At 40.1% G+C, this 21727-nt stretch overlaps 1 protein-coding gene across 1 annotated transcript in view; it reads right to left on the bottom strand.

The window, feature by feature from the left end:
• The window catches only part of glrbb (glycine receptor, beta b), a 32231-nt gene extending 11348 nt beyond the window's left edge, over nt 1-20883 (bottom strand). Inside the window, exons 1-5 of the mRNA XM_088991114.1 lie at nt 20518-20883; nt 17117-17264; nt 10025-10131; nt 8141-8208; nt 2585-2811 (exon numbers count right to left, since the gene is read on the bottom strand). Of these exons, the coding sequence (XP_088847240.1) occupies nt 2585-2811; nt 8141-8208; nt 10025-10131; nt 17117-17259 (545 nt within the window). The 5' untranslated portion in view covers nt 17260-17264; nt 20518-20883. The remainder of the gene's footprint in view (nt 1-2584; nt 2812-8140; nt 8209-10024; nt 10132-17116; nt 17265-20517) is intronic.
• Nucleotides 20884-21727: the final 844 nt, after the last annotated feature.

A 21727-nucleotide genomic window follows, 5' to 3' on the forward strand; every position in this document is an offset into this window, starting at 1 on the left:
CTTTGCTTTTTAGATTTGGGTAAAGGTAATTTTGCACTTCCACACAGTAAAGTCAATTCACTGATCCATCGCAAAAAAAAAATGAGCGTTAAATCTAAAAGCCATCAAAAAAATGGGCCACAAGAACTCTGGCGAATCCGCTAAATGATCGTTTGAGGCTGTGTTCCACCCACTTGGGGAAATGGCAAAACAGTTTAAGAACTGAGCCTCTAACATCTGCGTAGGATGCCAGCTTCCGATTTGTACTCATTTGAACCAATTCCCGTGTAGGCGTTCGCCAAAATATGCAAAACATCGAGCAAAATGTGACACTCGCGGATTGGAATTGAAGTGGATTTACGTGGGGCAGGAGATGTGAGACAATCTGTTTTTGATGCTACAGCTTCGTGTTTGCTTTCAGCGTTTAGCTTATAGCAGATGTGCACATTCCACCATGACATCTCTGATCCACTGGTGAAAAGGACGCTTTGATTTTCTCGTCTTTTATCTAGAACTGCTTCATGCAACAAAGACGGTGCAGAAAGTGCTTAACTCATTGACTGACAGATGATGTGCAGAATGGATGCTACACCTTCGTGTACACTCCAGTGCCAGGGTTTTTGTCATTGTCACTCGAATTCCAGGACCCACAGAATATTGAGTTTTAGTCTAAGGCTTAGACTATCTTCTTTCGTCAGAAAAAAAAAGAGTTAATTCCTAAATTATATGGGTATGGAGTTATCTGATCTTGAAATGAGGGCAGCTGTCCAAATGCAATACATACATATGTATTTGTTTATAGAGCGTTTTAGTACATATTTAATAAAATATATGCTCGACAAAGATATGTTTATCGGCAACTCTAGAGAAATGTCATACATTTGCTGCTGTGAAATTGAAATTTCTCCACTGCGAGACTAATAAAGGTAAATCCAATCCAATACTATTAGCTAGCTACCTAGCTGGGTATGTTTTTGCTATCTATTGCTGTGGACAGCAAATTTCCCAATTGTGGGACGAATAAAGGTTTTCTGATTGTGATTCTATTAGCTATCTGCTAGCTGGCTAGCTATTGTGCTGGCTATCTATTATTTATATAGCTATCTAGCTGGCTATCTATTAGCTTGCTAGCTTTCTATCTATTTGAGTTACTTCTGGGTTGAGTGAACGCTGGCGCGTGTGGCTGCCGCTGCTCACCCACAGAAAAACTTGACTGAAAAGTGACCTTGAGAGTTTTGAAAGGTGCTAATAAATGACACGTATTATTAATTATTATTATTATTATTATTATTATTATTATTATTTAGCTGCAACAAAGCGCTAACATGAAAAAGAGGGAAATGCAGCCTCGTTGTGGAAGGGAAAGAAAAACATTGCCAGAGGTCTGGCCAGCGCTTTACCGGCACCCAAGCAAGAAAAAACTAAAACCCGAACAAATTCAGGAATGGCGATCTATGTCATATTTTATGTCATATGAATTAAGCAAAAGCAAAAATATATATATATTTTATTTTCCGCATTCATCTGGTTTTTCCTACATACTGTATGTCAATGGAATATTTTGTAACGTTTGCTTTGGTCTTATTTCTTTCCAAAACCGTCAACATTTGGTCTATTTTAGTTTTAGTTAGTCTACTTTGTTTTTTTTTAATTCAATATGGCGCCGTGAGACTGGCTGCCTTTACAGCAGCTCCTGTATTTGTTTCCTTCCTTTACTCTTTCATCATTTTACTGCTGCGAAATGTAAATTTCTCCACTGCAAGACTAATTAAAGGACAACCGACGTCTCCGGACAAGTTGTGTCTATAATTTGTAAAATGACTTCAAATGACTTCTAATGAGCGTATTTTAATACGATTCCACCGCATATAGCTATATTTTACATTTTAAGATTTGCGCTGAATATTCAGTCTTGAAGTCTTGTTTTTAAGTTGGTGACGAGTCCGTACGTGACGTCACTAAAGGAACGCCCCCTGACCGAAAAAAAAAAAGACACATTGTAGCAGTCCTTCCATCACGTCAATGTATTTTGCTGTACTTGTTTGGTCTGGGGACCTCATGTTGCACCCAAAAGCCGCCAGAAGAGGGCGTCCAAGCTATAAGGAAGGAAGGTGGCCACAGGAGGTCGCCATTTTGTGCCTCTTTTTCGGTGAGACATCTCCCTTGAATGTTGCCTCAAAATGGCACGGAATAAATTCTTTAATCGATTGCAAACATGTATGCTTTCCTCTTCAGAACTATTTGAATCATATTCATAACTGGATGTGTAACAAGAAAGCATATTCTCCGAATCTGAAGCTCATTGTTTTGATTCTCCAGTTATGCAAGACGTCTTGCAGTGATGTCACGAACTGGGGGCGGGACTTTCTGAAAATGCTTAATTCACAGCTCATTTTTTTTGCAGATTTTGGACACTAAGTCATTTTTATTGGTGTTTTGCATTTCAAGAAAAATATCATACTGCGTGTTTTGGGTATTTTAGATGCTATAATACGTTTTTCTGATGTGAGTTAAGAAACAAAAAAGTGACGTCGGTTGTCCTTTAAGGCTAATCCAATCCAATCCAATTCCATTCCTACAACTATTTAACTGAAACAATCAATACCTCATACTGATGAGCACGTCACCGTTCCGGAAGATAAAGAGGAGAATGTTCTCCTGCGTGACATCGTGGAAGTTGGCGCTCTTTTCGTTAGCGAAGAACAGGTCGGGCTTCCAGAGGCATTTGAACATCTTGGGGTCTACGGTCAGCGAATCGGACTTGAAGTCTTGAGGCAGTTTGAGCCGTGGGTCGTTCCAGCGCTGCCGTAGGAAAATGTTGACTCTGTAATCCTGCGGATTATTTCAGAGAACTTCTTGTTATTTCTCATGAGCAAGACGACAGTTGTCGTGTCATAATATGTATAAGGATTGAGTGCAATAATGATGCAACATTTACAGGTTATTTATACTGACACACTTATTGGCATTATTCTAGATGGTTGGCTATCTATTGGCTAGATGGTTGGTTATCTACTGGCGATTTATTGCCTGGCTAGCTAGCTTTCTATCTATTGAGTTATTTCCGGGTTGAGTGAACTTATCCTGTGACTGTAAAGTGACCTTAAGAGTTTTGAAAGGCGTTTATAAATTAAATGTATTATTATTATGGTCAGCAGTCAGTGACTCCATTTCCCCCTGTAGAAGAAGTTGTGCGAACAGCCTCTACTGTCGCGCCTTATAATGTGGTGTGGCTTATGTTTGGAAAACATTTATATGTTTATATACAGTAAAGTCTCGTTATATCGATATTCAAGGGAGTCCGAAAAAATATCGATATAACCGGGACTATCGATATATCCGACCCTGTTTGCATGTAATTTTCTCCGTGCGTGCATAGAAATAGTATCGATATAACCAGGACTATCGATATATCCGATATCGATATAACGAGACTTTACTGTATTATATTTGGAAAACTTGTTTCATTCATTAAAGGTGTGCCTTATACTCTGGTGCACCTTATATACGGAACACGTTTGAAAATACACCATTCATTAGGGGCTGCGACTTATACTCCAGTGCGCCTTATAGATCGGAAAATACGGAACAATACGAGATTTGCTATCATTTGCAATCAACAGCTCTTACTTTGAAAAACAACGTCATACAATAAAATACAAAATAATGTTTATATGGACTGTAAAATGGCAGTCACCATGAAAAACTGGCAAGTGACGCTCACGTTGCAAAAAAATGACCGCGGTCAAATGCCTCGTGGGATATGCGGTTCACCAAACTACGCTCAGCTGCTTGTCAAGCAACAAGAGCATACCGCAGAAACAGTTGCCTACATGTGTTCTTCATGAAAGCATACATAGGTTATCTGACGTTCAGCTAAGTCACACGCACTTGCACACCGCTAACTTCATAGAAGCCCTACACATAACCCCGAACAAGCTGGACCAACTTGGTCCTGTTCTTTCTGCTGCGGGACAGTGTTACTAACCAGGGAAATAAACAAACAAATAAACACACACACACACACACACATTTTCTGGGGACCGCTTCCTAGAACATCACTTATGGGGACCACCAGGACAGTGTTACTAACAAGGGAAACAAACAAACAAACAAACGCACAGACACAGACTCGCACACACACACACACACACACACACGGCCACACACACATATGCGTTTTCATGTTTTCTGGGGACCACTTTCCAGATCTTCACTTGCGGGGACCAGCAGGACAGTGTTACTGACTAGGGAAACAAACAAACATATAAACACAGCCACACACACACACATCCAGACACATGCAAGCGCGCGCACACACACACACACACACACACACACACACACACACACACACACACACACACACACACACACACACACACACACACACACACACACACACACACACACACACACACACACACACACATGCGTTTTCATGTTTTCTGGGGACCGCTTCCCAGATCATCACTTATGGGGACCACCGGGTAGGTTTATTATTATTAATTGAAAGTGACGGGAGCTCCAAACCTACAAATACCTTCTAGGACAGTGATTCTTAAACTGGGTTTGATCGAACCCTAGAGGTTCGGTGAATCGTCTCAGGGGTTCGCTGGATCCTCCGACGCAGAGGTCCACCCCTCAGTTTAGTCTGCAGTCATTGAAAGAAGGGTTTGATGAATGAGGAAATGAAACTTCTGGGGTTCGGTACCTCCAACGAGATTGAGAACCACTGGTCTCGGTCCTAGACCAGTGGTCCTAGACTTAAACCTTGAGAGGTCCTACGCTTTAGGACCTCTCAAGGCTATTTTGACCTATCACTGACCCAAACTGACGTTGCACGGCGGCTCGTTGTGCCAGTGATTAGCACGTCAACCTCACAGTGCAGATGTTGTGGGTTCGGCTCCAGCTTTCCTGTGTGGAGTTTGCATGTTCTTCTTGGTCTGTATGGGTTTTCTCCGGGTAGTCCGGTTTCCTCCCACATTCCAAAAACGTGTGGCCGGCTGATTGAACACTCCAAATGTGTGAGGGCGAATGGTTGTTAGTCTCTGTGTACCCTGCGATTGGCTGGTAACCGTTTCACGGTGTCGGAAGACGGCTGGGATAGTCTCTAGGATCCCCTTCAACCCAAAAGGATGGATGGATGTGTATTGCGCCACCTGTTGTTTTGCTATAAACCTGGCTGCCTCAATACACAATCACCCAAAAAATTGGACCAGGGGGTCCTGTTTTTTGTGTTTTTAGTGATTTTTATTTATACTCTCTGATTAATTTCACCTGGCCCATCCAAGTCATCCAGCGGGGATTTTTAGCTTAGCTCGGATTGGCTTTGGGTCCAGCTGTCTCTCATCTCCCGCAATTAGTCAGTTAAGATCAGTTTAGTTCCTTGGCTTGTCGGGTCTTTGTTGTGTGCTTATTCTCAGACATGTCATTTCATATTTTTTTGGGGAGAAAATAAGGAATAAAGGAACTTTGTTTCGACAGAAGGCCGTTATACAAAACCGCTTCAAAGCGTCGAGTCAGTGTGCCAATACTCTAAGTATGTTTCTCCTTTAGTGAGATTTCAAAGGCATGCTGTCGATTCTTCTGGTCCACTCAGGGGCTTCTCTGACACACCTTTCGCCTTTTGTACAAAGGAGCAAGCCGTGGAACTTAATCTTTTCTTTGGCTCGGAGTCAAGCTTCTCTTCTGGAGGGATTTAACGCAGCCAGCAAAAAGCAAAATTGAAGCGGTGCAAAAGAAAAACAACAGCCACAGCATGGAATTAGTCATCCTCAGAGCAAAAAAATACATCTGCTAACGGCAGCATGGGTGGTGTGAATGATGGGAAGAAGGGTTGTCGTGACATTGCAAAGCCAGTAGGGGAAGACAGGGTGGAAGTCTCACATTTTGACAGTTTCAGATTCTTTTGGTCTAATTCTACTTTCTTGCCTGATAAAAGTATCCGTAAAAGAAGAAGTGTAATGCTGCTTATATGTATTTTTTTTTCTCGCAATGTCATTGGTCATGATTGTTTGGTTTACGTCTGTGTAAGCTCTCAGTCATACAGGAGTGGTCCATCGATGAGGTTTCTTCAGCCGTCATCTGTACTTCTTTGAAGGTGTAGGACAGTTGTACATGTATATATCTTTACAAAGCACATACAGTAAAGTCTCGTTATATCGATATCGGATATATCGATAGTCCCGGTGATATCGATACTATTTCTATGCACGCACGGAGAAAATTACATGCAAACAGGGTCGGATATATCGATAGTCCCGGTTATATCGATATTTTTTCGGACTCCCTTGAATATCGATATAACGAGACTTTACTGTATTTTATTAAATGTTTATTTTTCAGTACAAACCAATACAGGTTACTTATACAAACCTTAAAAAATATTTATATAAACCTTAGACATAGTCATCAGCCCTAAACATACAAACAATTCAGTTTGTATGTTTAGGGCTGACGAATTCCAAAGTTACGAACGCACTGAATCAACTTACGAAGAAATTCAACTTATGAACTTATGAATAAATTCGGGGCATCTGAACAAAAATTCTCCCAAATTTCGGAATCGGCTTCAATGCCCCACTCAAACAAAAGAAAAAATAACAAGGCACATGACACCTAAATGTGAGAAACATTTCCCAGTGTGCAGCTAGTGGACTTAGAATCAAAGTTGTTTTTACTTCAAGATGGCGCAGCGAGAGTGGCTGCCTTTCCAGTGGCTCCTGTATTTTGTTTTCTACTTCATTCCTTTCCTCTTTCTTTCATAACTTTGCAAGGTACAGTAAGACCTCAACTTACAAACTTAATTGGTTCCCAGACAGAGTGTGTAAGGCGAAAAGTGTGTATCTCAAAAAAAAAATTCCCATAGGAAACCATTAAAATGGGAATAATCCGTTCCCGGGTTTCCATAAAATATACTTTTCAACTAAATAAGCCTTAAAACTACACACAACCTACCTTATTCTATGTATAATGAATGTGCTGTTGTATTGTAATGAAAGAAATACACTGAATTGTATCACAAAGTCACTTTATTTACATTTGTGATGGTCATTTATGGCTTGATGGAATGGGATTGGAGGTCGAATGTCAAAGGGAATTGCTGTTTAGAAAGAGAGGCGCATTACATGAGGACTGTAATTAAAGAAATAAACTGTGGTGTAAAATAAAGTTTTATTGACCTTTTTGATGGTCGTTGATGGCTTATAGAAGGAGAGTCACCTTCCATAAGGACTGTTAGTAACCTAACCTCTGGTGCTGTTCGGTCGTGTGCTTCCGCCGAAGATCACTCCGCCAGCCGTGGTGGGTGTGTATTATGAAAATAGTGCTTATTATAAGGTTTAATGTTCATAAATTTGACGTTTGTAAGACAAAAAGTTTGTAAGTTGAGGTGTTTGTAAATTGAGGTCTCACTGTACATCTAAAGTTATTCTTTTTTGGATACACATACAGTACTAGTTTTTGTAATATTTTAACTTCAACTGGGATTGGGAATAAGTAGCTCCAAAGGTCTTCTGAAAACGTGGCTCTGAAATTATTCTTGATCCTTGGGAATTTTAACAATGTTATGGTATATGTATATTATTAAAAAAAAAAATGCATGACTCAAAAATGTTAGGGCGTATCATCTTTACAGGTGACCTTAATTTGACCTTTTAACTTTAGAATTCAACAGTTCGTTTCAACATTTTTGCACAATCTGGTGTTTTCTTTACGATGGAGCTGAACAGCAAAATTCACAACAGGTGTTGGATCCACAAAATGGACCACTGAGAGTTCGAATTTGGGTTCCCCGTAATGGTTCGGGTGCATTTCAGATTCATCCCGAAATATCCAATGTTCTGTTTGTGAGTAGCATCTCTCTTTGGCAGTTGCAGCTATTGTTTTTTGAGAAGCACTGACCTTGAATAATTTATGAATCATTTATGCCGCATTCCAAGTGTATTTCCTTGATCAGAAACAAAGCCATCCGCTGAGCAACAGGGATGCATCTGGGAAATTTTAAAAAGGGGGCCTGCTGGCCACCTTGTGTTTTAAAAGGGATTGGTGAAGTATCCAAAACCTGATTGAAATAAACCAAAATACAGTGATACCATATTCGCTAGCGAATAGCTAGCTAATATCCAGCGAAATATGGCTCGTCAAAGTCAATACTCACCATAGTCGTCTCTTGGATGGAGCCAAAGCTGTTGATGAAAATGTTCACCCGATCTTCCACTGGTATTCCTGCGTTTGAAACAAAAGATGGCATCGGTGAGGTCATGTGTTTTGCTTTTAGTGATGTTCAAGTAGCTTCAAATGCTGATCAAAGCAAAGGGGTATTTATAAGCTTGGTGAAAAGGAATGCAATTTTTTGAAAGATGATGACACGCTGCTAATGGATGACTTTGGGGGTCAATGGAATGGAGAGCAGATGTTTCGCTCGGGGAGGCGCTCGGTTTAGGCAGGCGGAAGAAGCATGGGTCCGCCGACGGCTCTTGCCAAAGGACCCCAAGGACGGTGGGGATCCGAGGATTGAACCAAAGACAACTGTTGAGGACATTAGTCAAAACGCTTGCCAGTTTTTTTGGAGGACATTCGTGACTTGAGGCTGACGATTTATTACACCGCACGCTGTGAAAAGCGTGCAAACTGATGATTGTGCTTAGCGTTTACATGTCTTTTGATAGACTATTTTGAAAATTGAGACGCTTCATTGAAACGTCGTCAAATGATTGCATTTTGCATGGAAATGCCCTCATCTGATCCGAGTACAGTGAAACCTCGGTTTACGAACACCTTCGCTCAGGAACATTTCGGTTTATGAACGTTACATTTATGAAAATTTTACCTTGGCATACAAACTATTTTTCGGGATACACACGGAGCTGCCACAACGAGCCCGTTCTATTAAAAGAAAAATGGCAGCCGGCTTGTTTTGGTCCTCTATTCCTCGCCCCCTGTCGTCGGTTAAAGCCACGCGATTGGTCAAGAACGCAGCAGTGAGGGGGCGGGGTTTACAGACAGAGAGAAAGTGAAGCCGTTCTCCAAAAAAAGAAAATGGCAGCCGACATTTTTTTTGTCCTCTATTCCCCGCCCCCCAGTCTTCGGTTAAAGCCACGTGAGTGGTCAAGAACGCAGCAGAGAGGGGAAGTGGTTTAAACATTATAGAGACAGGTAGACGACAGAGAGAGTGTTAGAAAATGGATAGAAAACGGTGAAATTTGGACTTGTTTCAACTTTGATAGTTCAAAGGCAGAGTGTAGACTGCAAGGTTAAATTTCCCATCAAACAGGCTCCACAAATAACCCGCACAAGCCATCTGTACATTTCATGCAAAAAGCTATTAACCCAGCTAAACAGAACACAATTGATGAGGAACTAGGTAAAATTATGGCAGAGAAAGCACCTACAGGGATCATTCCTCAAGATGGTGAAAGAAGAAGGCGACGTTCCTCATCAAGTGTTTAATGCTGATGAAACACTACCACTCTATTCCATCAAGCCATCAACAACCATCATCAAAGGTAAATAAAACGACTTTATTATATAGTACAGTTTATTTCTTTAATTATAATACCATAGCACATTCATTATACATAAAATAAGGTATATTTTGTGTAGTTTTAAGGCAGAAAGTAGAAAATTGTGTTTTATGGGGACCTGGGAACGGATTATTCTCATTTTAATGGTGTCTTATGGGAAATTATTTTTTGGGACACACACTTTTCGCCTTACACACAGTCTGGGAACAAATTAAGTTCGTAAGCCAAGGTATCACTGTAAATCCAAATACAAATCAGCAGATTGAGCGATCTTTAACTTTTTCCGGGGCTTCACGTTTACATAAAACTAGCGGAACACCCCCACAGCCCAAGAGGCGAATGATATGGATGCACATATCTATCAACACACATACACATATACGATAGTGGAGTGAGTATAAATCCAAAAGAAGACATTCTGAGTAGCTGTTGTGAAATTAGCATAACACCGGCAATTCAGCGGCCTTCATGAAAGCCAGACAGACAGATGAGGGAGATGAAGAGGCATTCACACTTACCTTTGAAGTTGGGCCGTATTCTGGGATCGTAGCTGATCAGTAACCTGTTCAAGATGTTACTGGTGGAATTGGCAGGCACGCGTGCCAGATCCTCGGATGACAGTTGCCTGGGGGAAAAAAAAAGAAAGGCCCGTCAACATTCCAGCTTTCCATTCGATTTCAATTTAGACTTCAGGTGGGACTGCCAGTGATGGATTCCATTAGCGTCTGGCTGAAATGCAACAACCCAAACAATGGGAACGGACGTAAAGTGATGCAATCTGTCCTTCCGTGTGGGAACCGAAGTGGACGTGAATAACTTCAAAAGGCTAACGTGCTTGCGTCAGCCATGTATGAAACCATGTACAGTGATACCTCGGTTTACGAACCCCTTGGTTTACGAACTTTTTGATTTACAAACGTTAAATTTATGACAATTTTACCTTGGTATACGAACTTTTTTTCGGGATATACACATAGCGCCACAATGAGTGATGTGTCGTTCGCGAACGAGCCCGTTGTCCTAACAACAAAATGGCAACCGATTGTTTTTGTCCTCTATTGCCCGCCCCCAGACTTCGGTTAAAGCCACGTGATTGGTCAAGAACGCAGCAGTGGGGGTTACAGACAGAGAGAGAGACAGAGAGTGAGGCTGTTAAACATTAAAAAGACTGGCAGACGACAGAGAGAGAATGAGAAAATGGATAGAAAACAGTGACATTTGGACTCGTTTTAACTTTGATAGTTAAAAGGTAGAGTGTAGACTGCAAGGTTAAAATATCCCATCAATCAGGCTCCACAAATAACCCGCACAAGCCATCTGTACACTTGTTACAAAAAGTTATCAACCCAGCTAAACAGAATACAATTGATGAGGAACAAGGTAAAATTATCGCAGCAAAAGCACCACAAAGGATTATTCCTCAAGATGGTGAAAGAAGAAGGCTACGTTCCTCATCAATTGTTTAATGCTGATGAAACCGGACACTCCATTCCATCAAGCCATCAACGACCATCACAAGTAAATAAAATGACTTTATTATATAGTACAGTTGATTTCTTTAATTATAATACCATGGCACATTTATTAAACATAAAATAAGGTTTTTTTTTTTATGGGGACCTGGGAACAGATTATTCTCATTTTAATGGTTTCCTATGGGAAATTAATTATTGGGATACACATTTTTCACCTGACACACTGTCTGGGAACCAATTAAGTTCATAAACCAAGGTATCACAGTACCGGATTAAATCATTTCCATATTCATTCAGAATGTCAGATAAACGTTTGATTGGTTTGATTGGTGGGGAGTGCCTCCACACCAATCAAACGAAGAAAGTATTTTACATGCCTGTAGCTAAAAATTTGCAGCAGTGTCCTCGATATTCTTTACATGCACAAACCTACGATATCAATTGACAAGTCGAATGAGGTGGATGATGACGGTGATACACAAGTAAAAATACAATCTATGCGTCCATTGTCTTAAAGGACAACCGACGTCACTTTTTTGTTTCCTAACTGACATCAGAAACACGTTTTAGAGCATCTAAAATACCCAAAACACGCAGTATGATATATTTATTCAAATGCAAAACACCAATAAAAATGACTTAGTGTCGAAAATCTGCAAAACATTGAGCTGCGAATTGGGCATTTTCAGAAAGTCCCGCCCCCAGTTTGTGACGTCACGCCAAGACGTCTTGCCTTACTGGAGAATCAAAACAATGGCTTCAGATTCGGAGAATATGCTTTCTTGTGACACATCCAGTTATGAATATGATTCAAATAGTTCTGAAGAGGAAAGCATACATGTTTGCATTCGATTAAAGAATTTATTCCGTGTCATTTTGAGGCATCTGGACTGCAATGTAGCGTCCCTGTAAAGAGGCAGAAAAACGGCGACCTCTTGTAGACATGACAGTGTATTGCTTTTCCACAGGCTGATAAATTCCTTATATGGAGCTTGGACGGCCTCTTCTGGCGCAACACGAGGTTTTCAGACCAAACAAGCATTGACGTGATGGAAGGACTGATACAATGCGTCCTTTTTTTCAGTCAGGGGCGTTCCTTCAGTGACGTCACGTACGGACTCGTCACCAACTCAAAAACAAGACTACCGGAATATTCAGCACAAGTCTTAAAACGTTAAATACAGCTATATGCGGTGGAATCTTTGTAAAATACGCTCAGTAGAAGTCGTTTTAAGCCATTTTACAAATTATGGACACAACTTGTGCGGAGACGTCGGTTGTCCTTTAATGCATACTAATCCCCCATCCTTTGTGACAACAATCCAAAATTGAGAATATGGGGGGGGGATCAGTTTGAGAATGTGATTTTTTTTTTGGTTAAATAAACTATTTATCGGAAGTATGCAAACATGACTGAATACAGAATGCCTTTCCTTTTCCTGAAATATGCATTTTCCATTTTTTTTCTAATAATTATACTATATACAGTATCTATCTATCGACAGTACCTACCTATCTATCAAATATCTAGCTAGCTAGCTAGCAAATATCTGTCTCGCTAGCTAGCAAATATTCTCAATCTAGCGAGCAAATATCTATCAATTTAGCTAGCAAATATCTATCAATCTAGCTATCAAATAAGCAAATATTTGGGGAAAAAATATCTCAGATAGTAAAATTTCCTTTAATAGTTTTCATCATGCATATTTGATTTACATGCATATGACAACTTGGGCAATTGAATAGCCAGTTTGTGAGTCATATGATCTGATTGATGGTCTGAGTTGAGCTTATCAAGAACCTACACACAAAAAAAAAAAATCATATTTTTCCTTTTTTAGATAGCCGCCGCGGCAACATATAAAGTGCGGATGTTTGGACAGCGGAGAAGCAGCAGAAGCAGGTCTGGCAAGAGAGCAGAGAAGAGAAAACCTTCCCTCGTGGGTGGCAATGAAAGCTGCTGCCAAAGAATCCCCCCCCCCACCCCACATCCCTTGTTCAAGTACTTTACATGTCATTATATAAACATTATCCCACACACAAAATCGGTGTGAACGCTCTGCAAGAATGTTGCTGACAGTGTGTGCATGTCATTGCCATGATCAAAGTAAAACATGTCATTCCCGTCTGATAAACCTCCTTTTCTTTCTAATCTCTGCAAATACAGTAATACATCGGTTTACGAACGCTTTAGATCACGAACTTTTCGCCTTACGAACGTTAAATTCGCGAGAATATAATCTTAGCATACAAACTATTTTTCGGGAAACACACGGAGCGCCACAATGTGTCGTTTGCGAACGAGCTGGTTCTTGGAGATCCTGAAATGGTAGGCATCTTTTTTTCCCCTATTCCCCACCCCCAGTCTTTGGTTAAAGCCGCATGTGATTGGTCAAGATCCGTGGTAGATGAGGGAGGGGCCACACACAGCAGGGAGCGGGGGAGGGGTTACAGAAACCCACAAACACACACACACACACACACACACACACACACACGGAAGGGAGACGACAGAGCTTGAAACAAAAAACTAAAAGTGAAATGGTGAGAAAATGGATAGAAATCACAGTGAAATTTGGACTCGTTTCAACTTTATTGATAGTTCAAAGGCAGAGGGTAGACTGCAGGGTTAAAATATCCCATCAATCAGGCTCCACAAATAACCCGCGGAGGCCATCTGTACAATTTGAACAGAACATACAAGCATGGGAACCAGCTATTAATGAAGTTTCTAGTGTGTCTGCCTGCACCTGTTGCAATATCACAACTTCTAAGATGTACAACCCAGAGCTCCTTGAGACACTTTATACAAAAAGCGATCTGTTCCATCAAGCCATCAACGATCATCACAAAGGTAAACATCGCAAAACACGAACGAGGTGTGCGTTTTTGTGACTTAGCGTTCGTGTATGTACCAGGATGCTAAGTCGACCATTGCTACGTGTGGCTAAGGGTGTTTATGTAATAGAAGATACAATAGAAGAGGTTGAAAAACTTCTGTTGATTTGGATTAACGAAAAGCAGCTCGCAGGGGACAGTGTGAGTGAGGGTATTATCTCCGAGAAAGCACGCCAACTTCACTCGGATATAATCAAGAGGTAACTACATCAACGACCATCACAAAGGTCAATAAAATGACTTTATTATACAATACAGTTTATTTCTGTAGTTACAATACCATAGCACATGTATTATACATAAAATAAGGCATATTGTGTGTAGTTTTAAGGCTTATTTAGTTGAAAATTATGTTTTATGGGGACCTGGGAATGGATTATTCCCATTTTTATGGTTTCCTATGGGATTTTAATGTTTGGAATACACACTTTTGACCTTACACACACTTTCTGGGAACCAATTAAGTTCGTAAGCCAAGGTATCACTGTGCAGTGAAACCAAGTGGTTTCACAAAAGACGTCAAGTATGTGGCACGGCTTACACTCCATTTGTTACCATTTAAGGTAGTGGTTCAATATACCGTATACACAGTATACATTTGGACACATTACAGTATGTATAAATACAGTGTATGGACTCCACGGGGTCTGTTGGGACATTGATGCTGTGATGATGTTAGACTCTCTAGTCTAATCGTCCCACACTTCATTTTAAGGCTCTTTGGGAGCCAAATTTCACTTCATGGAAAATAGCCAGTCATGTCAGGAATGTGAACTTGTCCACATATATTTTTTTTTTTTTGGTTCAAATTCGTCTTACAACATGATTCTTAAAGGACGACGGACACCACCGGACAAATTGCGTGCATAATTTGTAAAATCACTTCAAATGACTTCTACTGGGCGCATTTTACAAAGATTCCACCGCATATAGCTAGATTTTACGTTTTAAGACTGGCGCTGAATATTCAGGAAGTCTTGTTTTCGAGTTCATGACGATGCCTGACATGACGTCACGTCTGGAACGCCCGATCGATTGCAAACATTTATGCTTTCCTCTTCAGAATTACAGTGGGACCTTGGTTTACGAACTTAATTGGTTCCCAGAATGTGTAAGGTGAAAAGTGTGTATCCCAAAAAAATAATTTCCCATAGGAAACCATTGAAATGAGATTAATCCGTTCCCAGGTGCCCATAAAACATATTTATAATTTTCTAGGCCTTAAACCTACACAAAATATACTTTATTTTATGTATAATAAATGTGCTATGGTATTACAGTAAAGTCTCATTATATCGATATTCAAGGGAGTCCGAAAAAATATCGATATAACCGGGACTATCGATATATCCGACCCTGTTTGCATGTAATTTTCTCTGTGCGTGCATAGAAATAGTATCGATATAACCGGGACTATCGATATATCCGATATCGATATAACGAGACTTTACTGTATAATTAAAGAAATAAACTGTACCGTATAATAGTCGTTTTATTGACCTTTGTGATGGTTGTTGATGGCTTGATGGAATGGAGTGGCCGCTTTCATCAGCATTAAACACTTGATGAGGAACGTAACCTTCTTCTTTCACCATCTTGAGGAATGATTCCTTCTAGGTGCTTCCTCTGTGATAATTGTATCTAGTTCTTCATCAATCAGTCTAAATGTCACTATTTTCTCTACATTTTCTAACCTTTTCTTATGTTTTTTCTTTTATTTTTCACTTTTGATTTTTGGTTTAAAACTTTGTCATCTCCTTTCGTGTGTGTGTGTGTTTTCTCTCTCTCCCTGTCTGGCTGCCTCTTTAATGCTTAGCCCCCCCCACTGCTGGGTTCTTGACCAATCACATGGCTTTAACTGAAGACGCCATTTTGTTTTTTGGAGAACAGCTTCACTTTCTCTCTCCCTGTAACCTCATCCCCCACTGCTGCGTTCTTGACCAATCACGTGGCTTTCCCCGCCCCCAGTCTTCGGGGGCGGGGAAATAGAGGACAAAAACAATTGGTTGCCATTTTCTTGTTAGGAGAACAGGCTCGTTCGCGAACGACACATCACTCATTGTGGCGGCTGTGTGTTTATCCCGAAAAATAGTTCGTATGCCAAGGTAAAATGTTGATAAATGTAACGTTCGTAAACCGAAAAGTTCGTAAGCCAAGGGGTTTGTAAACAGAGGTTTCACTGTATTTGAATCATATTCTTAACTGGATGAGTAACAAGAAAGCAATCGGCTGCCATTTTGTTGTTAGAAGAACAGGCTCATTCGCAAACGACTCATCACTCATAGAGGCAGCTCCGTTTAACGAAAAAAGTTCGTATGCCAAAGTAAAGTTTGTATGCCAAGGTAAAATTTTCTTAAATTTAATGTTCGTAAACCAAAAAGTTCGTAAGCCAAGGGGTTCGAAAAACCAAGGTATAACTATGTTGCATTTCTTGATGTTTTCATTGTTTAGAGAGCTGGCCAAATTTCTTTCTTTCAAATAAAATAAGAAAAACACACAAATTGGCTGAGCTCTTATTTTGAAATCCTGACATGTCTTCTTAATGACTCTGAACGAATCACATTTTTTTTAAATGTGACTATCAAATACAGTGAGACCTCAACTTACGAACTTAATTGGTTCCCAGACAGAGTGTGTAAGGCGAAAAGTGTGTATCTCAAAAAAAAATTCCCATAGGAAACCATTAAAATGGGAATAATCCGTTCCCGGGTTTTCATAAAATATAGTCTTGAACTAAATAAGCCTTAAAACTACACACAACATACCTTATTCTATGTATAATAAATGTGCTATTGTATTGTAATGAAAAAAATACACTGCATTGTGGTTTTTATCGGTCCCATCATAGTAAAATTATCAGCAAAAAGCTCCAAGTAGGCGATCAACGTGTGCATTCAATGAGAGGGGGTGTGCAAAATAGCGCCGGCTGGAGCGCTGTTCGATCGTGTGCTTCCGCCGAAGATCACTCCGCCAGCCGTGGTGGGTGTGTATTATGAAAATAGTGTTTATTATAAGGTTTAATTTTCATAAATTAGAGGTTCTTAAGACGAAAAGTTTGTAAGATAAGGTGTGTGTAAGTTGAGGTCTCACTGTGTAATAAACGTGGCTTTTTTTTAGCATTTCAAGTACTTGACAGGAATTAAAGAGCGACTTCAAAGTTGCTCGATTTTGACGAAATAATAATAGTAACCAATGCACAGCAAAGTGTTACTTGTTGTGTTTGTTTACTGTACTTACGACGGGCAGTAAACCTGCTTCCCTTTCTTCTTGCCCTTCTTTGTTCCCTTTTCTTTGGCAGATGCTTCCTGGAAGCAAACACAAAGGACCAAGAGGACCACAAACACCAGCATCTTCTTGACACCCATCCTGCGTGTCATCATGGAGTCTGAAATGTGTATGAAAATACAAATTAAGACAATTTAAAACGATTGTTAGTATGCTGCAGTTTTAACTCGGCTGAGCTGCTAAGATGGAGGTCAAATCATATAACATTGTACCCAAAATGGCTGCTCAAAAGGTGTTGTATTTAATGTTTTTTTTTTTTTTTTTATTGAACTCATTCACTGCCAAACACGAATTTATTCGGGAATTGAAAATATAACATAGAGCGCCATTCCCGAATTTATTCGGTTTTTGTTTTTTGATGCTTGGGTGCCGATAAAACGCTGGCCATGGCATCTGGCAATGTTTTTTTCTTTTCCACAAGGGGGAAACATTTCCTTTTTTTCCCATATTAGCGCTTTGTTCCAGCTTCAGCTGTTGTTAAAGTGCTATATAAACCAATATGTATGTATCGCATTGTATTTTGGACAGACGTCCTCATTTCAAGCTCATATAACTCCAGACCCATATCATTTAGGAATTGAAATGAGGTATAAGGATCAAATTGTAATGTAATTGTATGCTATTTTGTCCATTGCCTAAGTTACATTTCACATACTTTTGATGCTTTTAACTCACTCACTGACATTCCAGAAATTATTTGGCAATTGAAAATATGGCGTGCAGCGCCATTCCCGAATTTGTTCAGGTTTTGGTCTTTCTTGCTGCTGGTGAAGAACTGGTCAGACCGCTAGCAATGTTGTTTCTCATCCACGAGGGGCCAGTATTTGTCTTTTGTACAACCGCCCTTATTTCAAGAGACACTTTAGACAAAAAGCTATCCTTTCCATCAAGCCATCAACAACCATCACAAAGGTAAATAAAACGACTTTATTATACAATACAGTTTATTTCTTTAGTTACAATACCATAGATGAAATGGTTTCGTTTTGCTGACGAAGATTCTTGGATAAGAAGCGAAACGTCCGGCACCTTCAAAGAAGTACAGATGATGGCTGAAGAAACCTTTTCATCGATGGACCATTCCTGTACGACTGAGAGCTTATACAGACTTACAATACCATAGCACATTTATCATACATTAAATAAGGTATATTTTGTCTAGTTTTAAGGCTTAGATAATTAGAAAGTAGAAAATTATGTTTGTTTTATGGGGACCTGGGAACGGATTATTCACATTTTAATGGTTTCCTATGGGAAATTAATTTTTGGGATACACACTTTTTGCCTTAAACACTGTCTTCAACAGTTCTTCCACTGACTACAAGTCCATTCACATTTTCATTGAAGAAACAATGACAGTTTAACGTCTGAGAATAGACTGTAGTGCATCAAAAGAAAAATGCTGGTGACAAATCATAAAAACGTTGCTGTACATGCCTTCAAGCATTTGATCCAACCAGAAATCTTTCACGAGTGACTTTGCCTCTGGCAGACGTAAGTACAAGATCGCCCTTGTTCTGTTTGATCACGTCAGTGTTCATAGAGCTAACCATGTCACATGGAACGGTGGAGTCAGACATGATATGCACTTGCTGTATTAAGACTTCAAGGTCAATATAACAGCAACGAAAAACATGAATCATTCATGAACGTTGGTACTCCAATCCATCCCGTACATCTGACAGGAAATCATTTGGACAAATTTGCTAAATCCCTTTGAATTCACCCACAACGGCAGACTTCTGTTGAACTCATTCACTGCCATTCATAAATCCTGTTATTTCATAAATTATGACAGTCGAGCTAGCTATCAAGCTACCTACCTAGCTGTCTATTTGCTATTTGTTAGTTATCTATTAGCTAGCTATTAGCGGTCTAGTTGGCTGGCTAGCTCTCTATTAGCTATCTACCTAGCTAGCATTCTATCTATTTGAGTTATTTCCGGGTTGAGTGAACGCTGGTGCGTGTGGCTGCCGCTGCTCACCCACAGAAAAATGTATCCTGTTACTGTAAAGTGATCTTGAGAGTTTTGAAAGCTGCTAATAAATGAAATTATTTATTATTATTATTATTATTATTATTATTATTATTATTATTTAGCTGCAACATTTAATTATTATTAATAATAATAATAATAATAATAATGTAATAAAGTGTAAACTGTAATAAATAACTCAGTCACAGATTTTCATTTTTTTTAACAGGCAGAAAATCCCCTCATATTTTGAAAATTTAAAATTCCATTACAATGATACCTCGGTTCACGAAGCCCTTGGTTTACGAACCCCTTGGTTTACGAACTTTTCGGTTTACGAACGTTAAATTTATGAAAATTGTACCTTGGCATAGGAACTATTTTTCGGGATAGACACGGAACTGCCACAGTGATTGATGTGTCGTTCGCGAACGAGCCTGTTCTCCTAACAAGAAAATGGCAGCCGGCTTGTTTTGGTCCTCTATTCCCCGCCCCCAGTCCTTGATTAAAGCCACGTGATTGGTCAAGAACGCAGCAGTGAGGGGAGGTGGTTTAAACGTTAAAGACACAGGAAGACGACAGAGAGAGTGACAAAATGGATAGAAACCAGTGACATTTGGACTTGTTTCAACTTTGATCGTTCAAATGCAGACTGTGGACTGCAAGGTTAAAATTCCCATCAATCAGGCTCCACAAATAACCCGCACAATCCATCTGTACACTTGATGCAAAAAGCTATCGACCCAGCTAAACAGAAAAAAAATGATGATGAACTAGGTAAAATTATCGCAGAGAAAGCACCTACAAGGGATCATTCCTCAAGATGGTGAAAGAAGAAGGCTACGTTCCTCATATAAAGTGTTCAATGCTGATAAAACCATCCACTCCATTCCATCAAGCCAACAACGACCATCACAAAGGTAAATAAAACCACTTTATTATATAGTACAGTTTATTTATTTTATCATAATACCATAGCACATTTATTATACATAAAATAATGTATATTTTGTGGAATTCTAAGGCTTAGATAATTAGAAAGTAGAAAATTATGTTTTATGGGGACCTGGGAACGGATTATTCTCATTTTTATGGTTTCCTATGGGAAATTAGTTTTTGGGATACACACTTTTCGCCTTACACACTCTGTCTGGAAACCAATTAAGTTCGTAAACTAAGGTATCACAATATGAGAAAATGTGTGATGAATTATTATTGAAAGTTTTTGTCACATCCCGACAGTAAAGTGAAGTTGCCAGCACACGCAACCATGTCAACAGGGGGAGCGCCCTCTCTTCCTCCTTACCTTCCTAAAATGGCAGCCAAGACACGTCACGAACGTAAACATTACGACCATTACGTTAAAACAAGTTCTTACCCGTCACTTGTCAAACGTTTGTCGAAAAACTCCTCGAGGCCGAGCAGTGAAAGCAAGCTTGGGACTAGTTGGCGTTAATGGCGCCTTCCCAACCAGCCGTTGCCGCTTCTTTCCATCCTCCTTCCCCGAGTGGGGGAGGCGTGGGGGGGGGCTTGAACGCTTCCTTCTTCGGATAGCTGTCGTCTCTAAAGGGGAGTCACATTATCAAGTTCAAGCACCATAATGGCTGCGTTACCGCTGTTGCATTTGTTGTTGTTTTGTAGCGGGTGGGTAGATTTCGCCTGCTCGAAGTAGCTCAAGATGGAGGCTCGCTGGATGGTTCGCGCGCGAGCACCTGTCATGCAACATGCGCAGTAATGGCTGCGCAGAAGGCCAACATACCCCCCCTCTGGCCCCGCCTCCCCCAGTCTTCATCAGCACCACGGAGAGAGAATCAGCCGCGCCCACTCCTCATTTCCGCGCCACTGCGATCACGTGACTATCTGAGAACGAATCATTTAGCGAGAAACGCTCGCACTTCCGGGTCGCTTCAGGCATGTCACGGAAACTTAAAAACCCCAGTTATGTATTCCGTGGGGGAAAGCAAATTCATTGGATCATACATAATGTATGCATTGGTGTGTTCACGTGGATGTAATATATATACACTGGATTTTAACACATAGCACGTTTGGAATCGCCACTGGGGTATTTTGTGAAGGAAAAATAATAAACATTGTCCCTGAAGGCAACATCTGACGATCAGGTATGCGTAAGGAATTTGTTCTCAAGGGCTGCATTTTTTTGTATAAAAAAAGAAGAAATAAACACTTAAAATAGATGTAAATTAAGTAATTTCATTTTTGAAAATATAACATAAATCAATTTTTATGGATTTACAATTCACAGGAAACGGGAAAGAAATAGAAAAACAAAATACAGGACCTGCTGTAAAGGCAGCCAGTCTCTCGGCGCCATCTTGGAATCAAAAGAACAAAAAAACAACACAGAAGACACAGACAGTCATTCAAAATACTTTTTCCTTGTGACATTTTACTCTATGATACTGACCATGCTAAATGATAAAATAGATGCATGCTATCTATTAGCTGGCTAGCTTGATAGCTTTCTATTAGCTAGCTAGCTGGCTGGCTATCAGTTAGCTATCTAGGAGCTAGCTAGCTGTTGTCTGAAGCAATTGTCGATGAAAGAGAAGAGGATCAAAGCATCC

The sequence above is a fragment of the Hippocampus bargibanti genome, linkage group LG02 (genome assembly GCF_051943395.1).
Source record: "Hippocampus bargibanti isolate YZ-2025 linkage group LG02, ASM5194339v1, whole genome shotgun sequence".
Classification (NCBI taxonomy): domain Eukaryota; kingdom Metazoa; phylum Chordata; class Actinopteri; order Syngnathiformes; family Syngnathidae; genus Hippocampus; species Hippocampus bargibanti.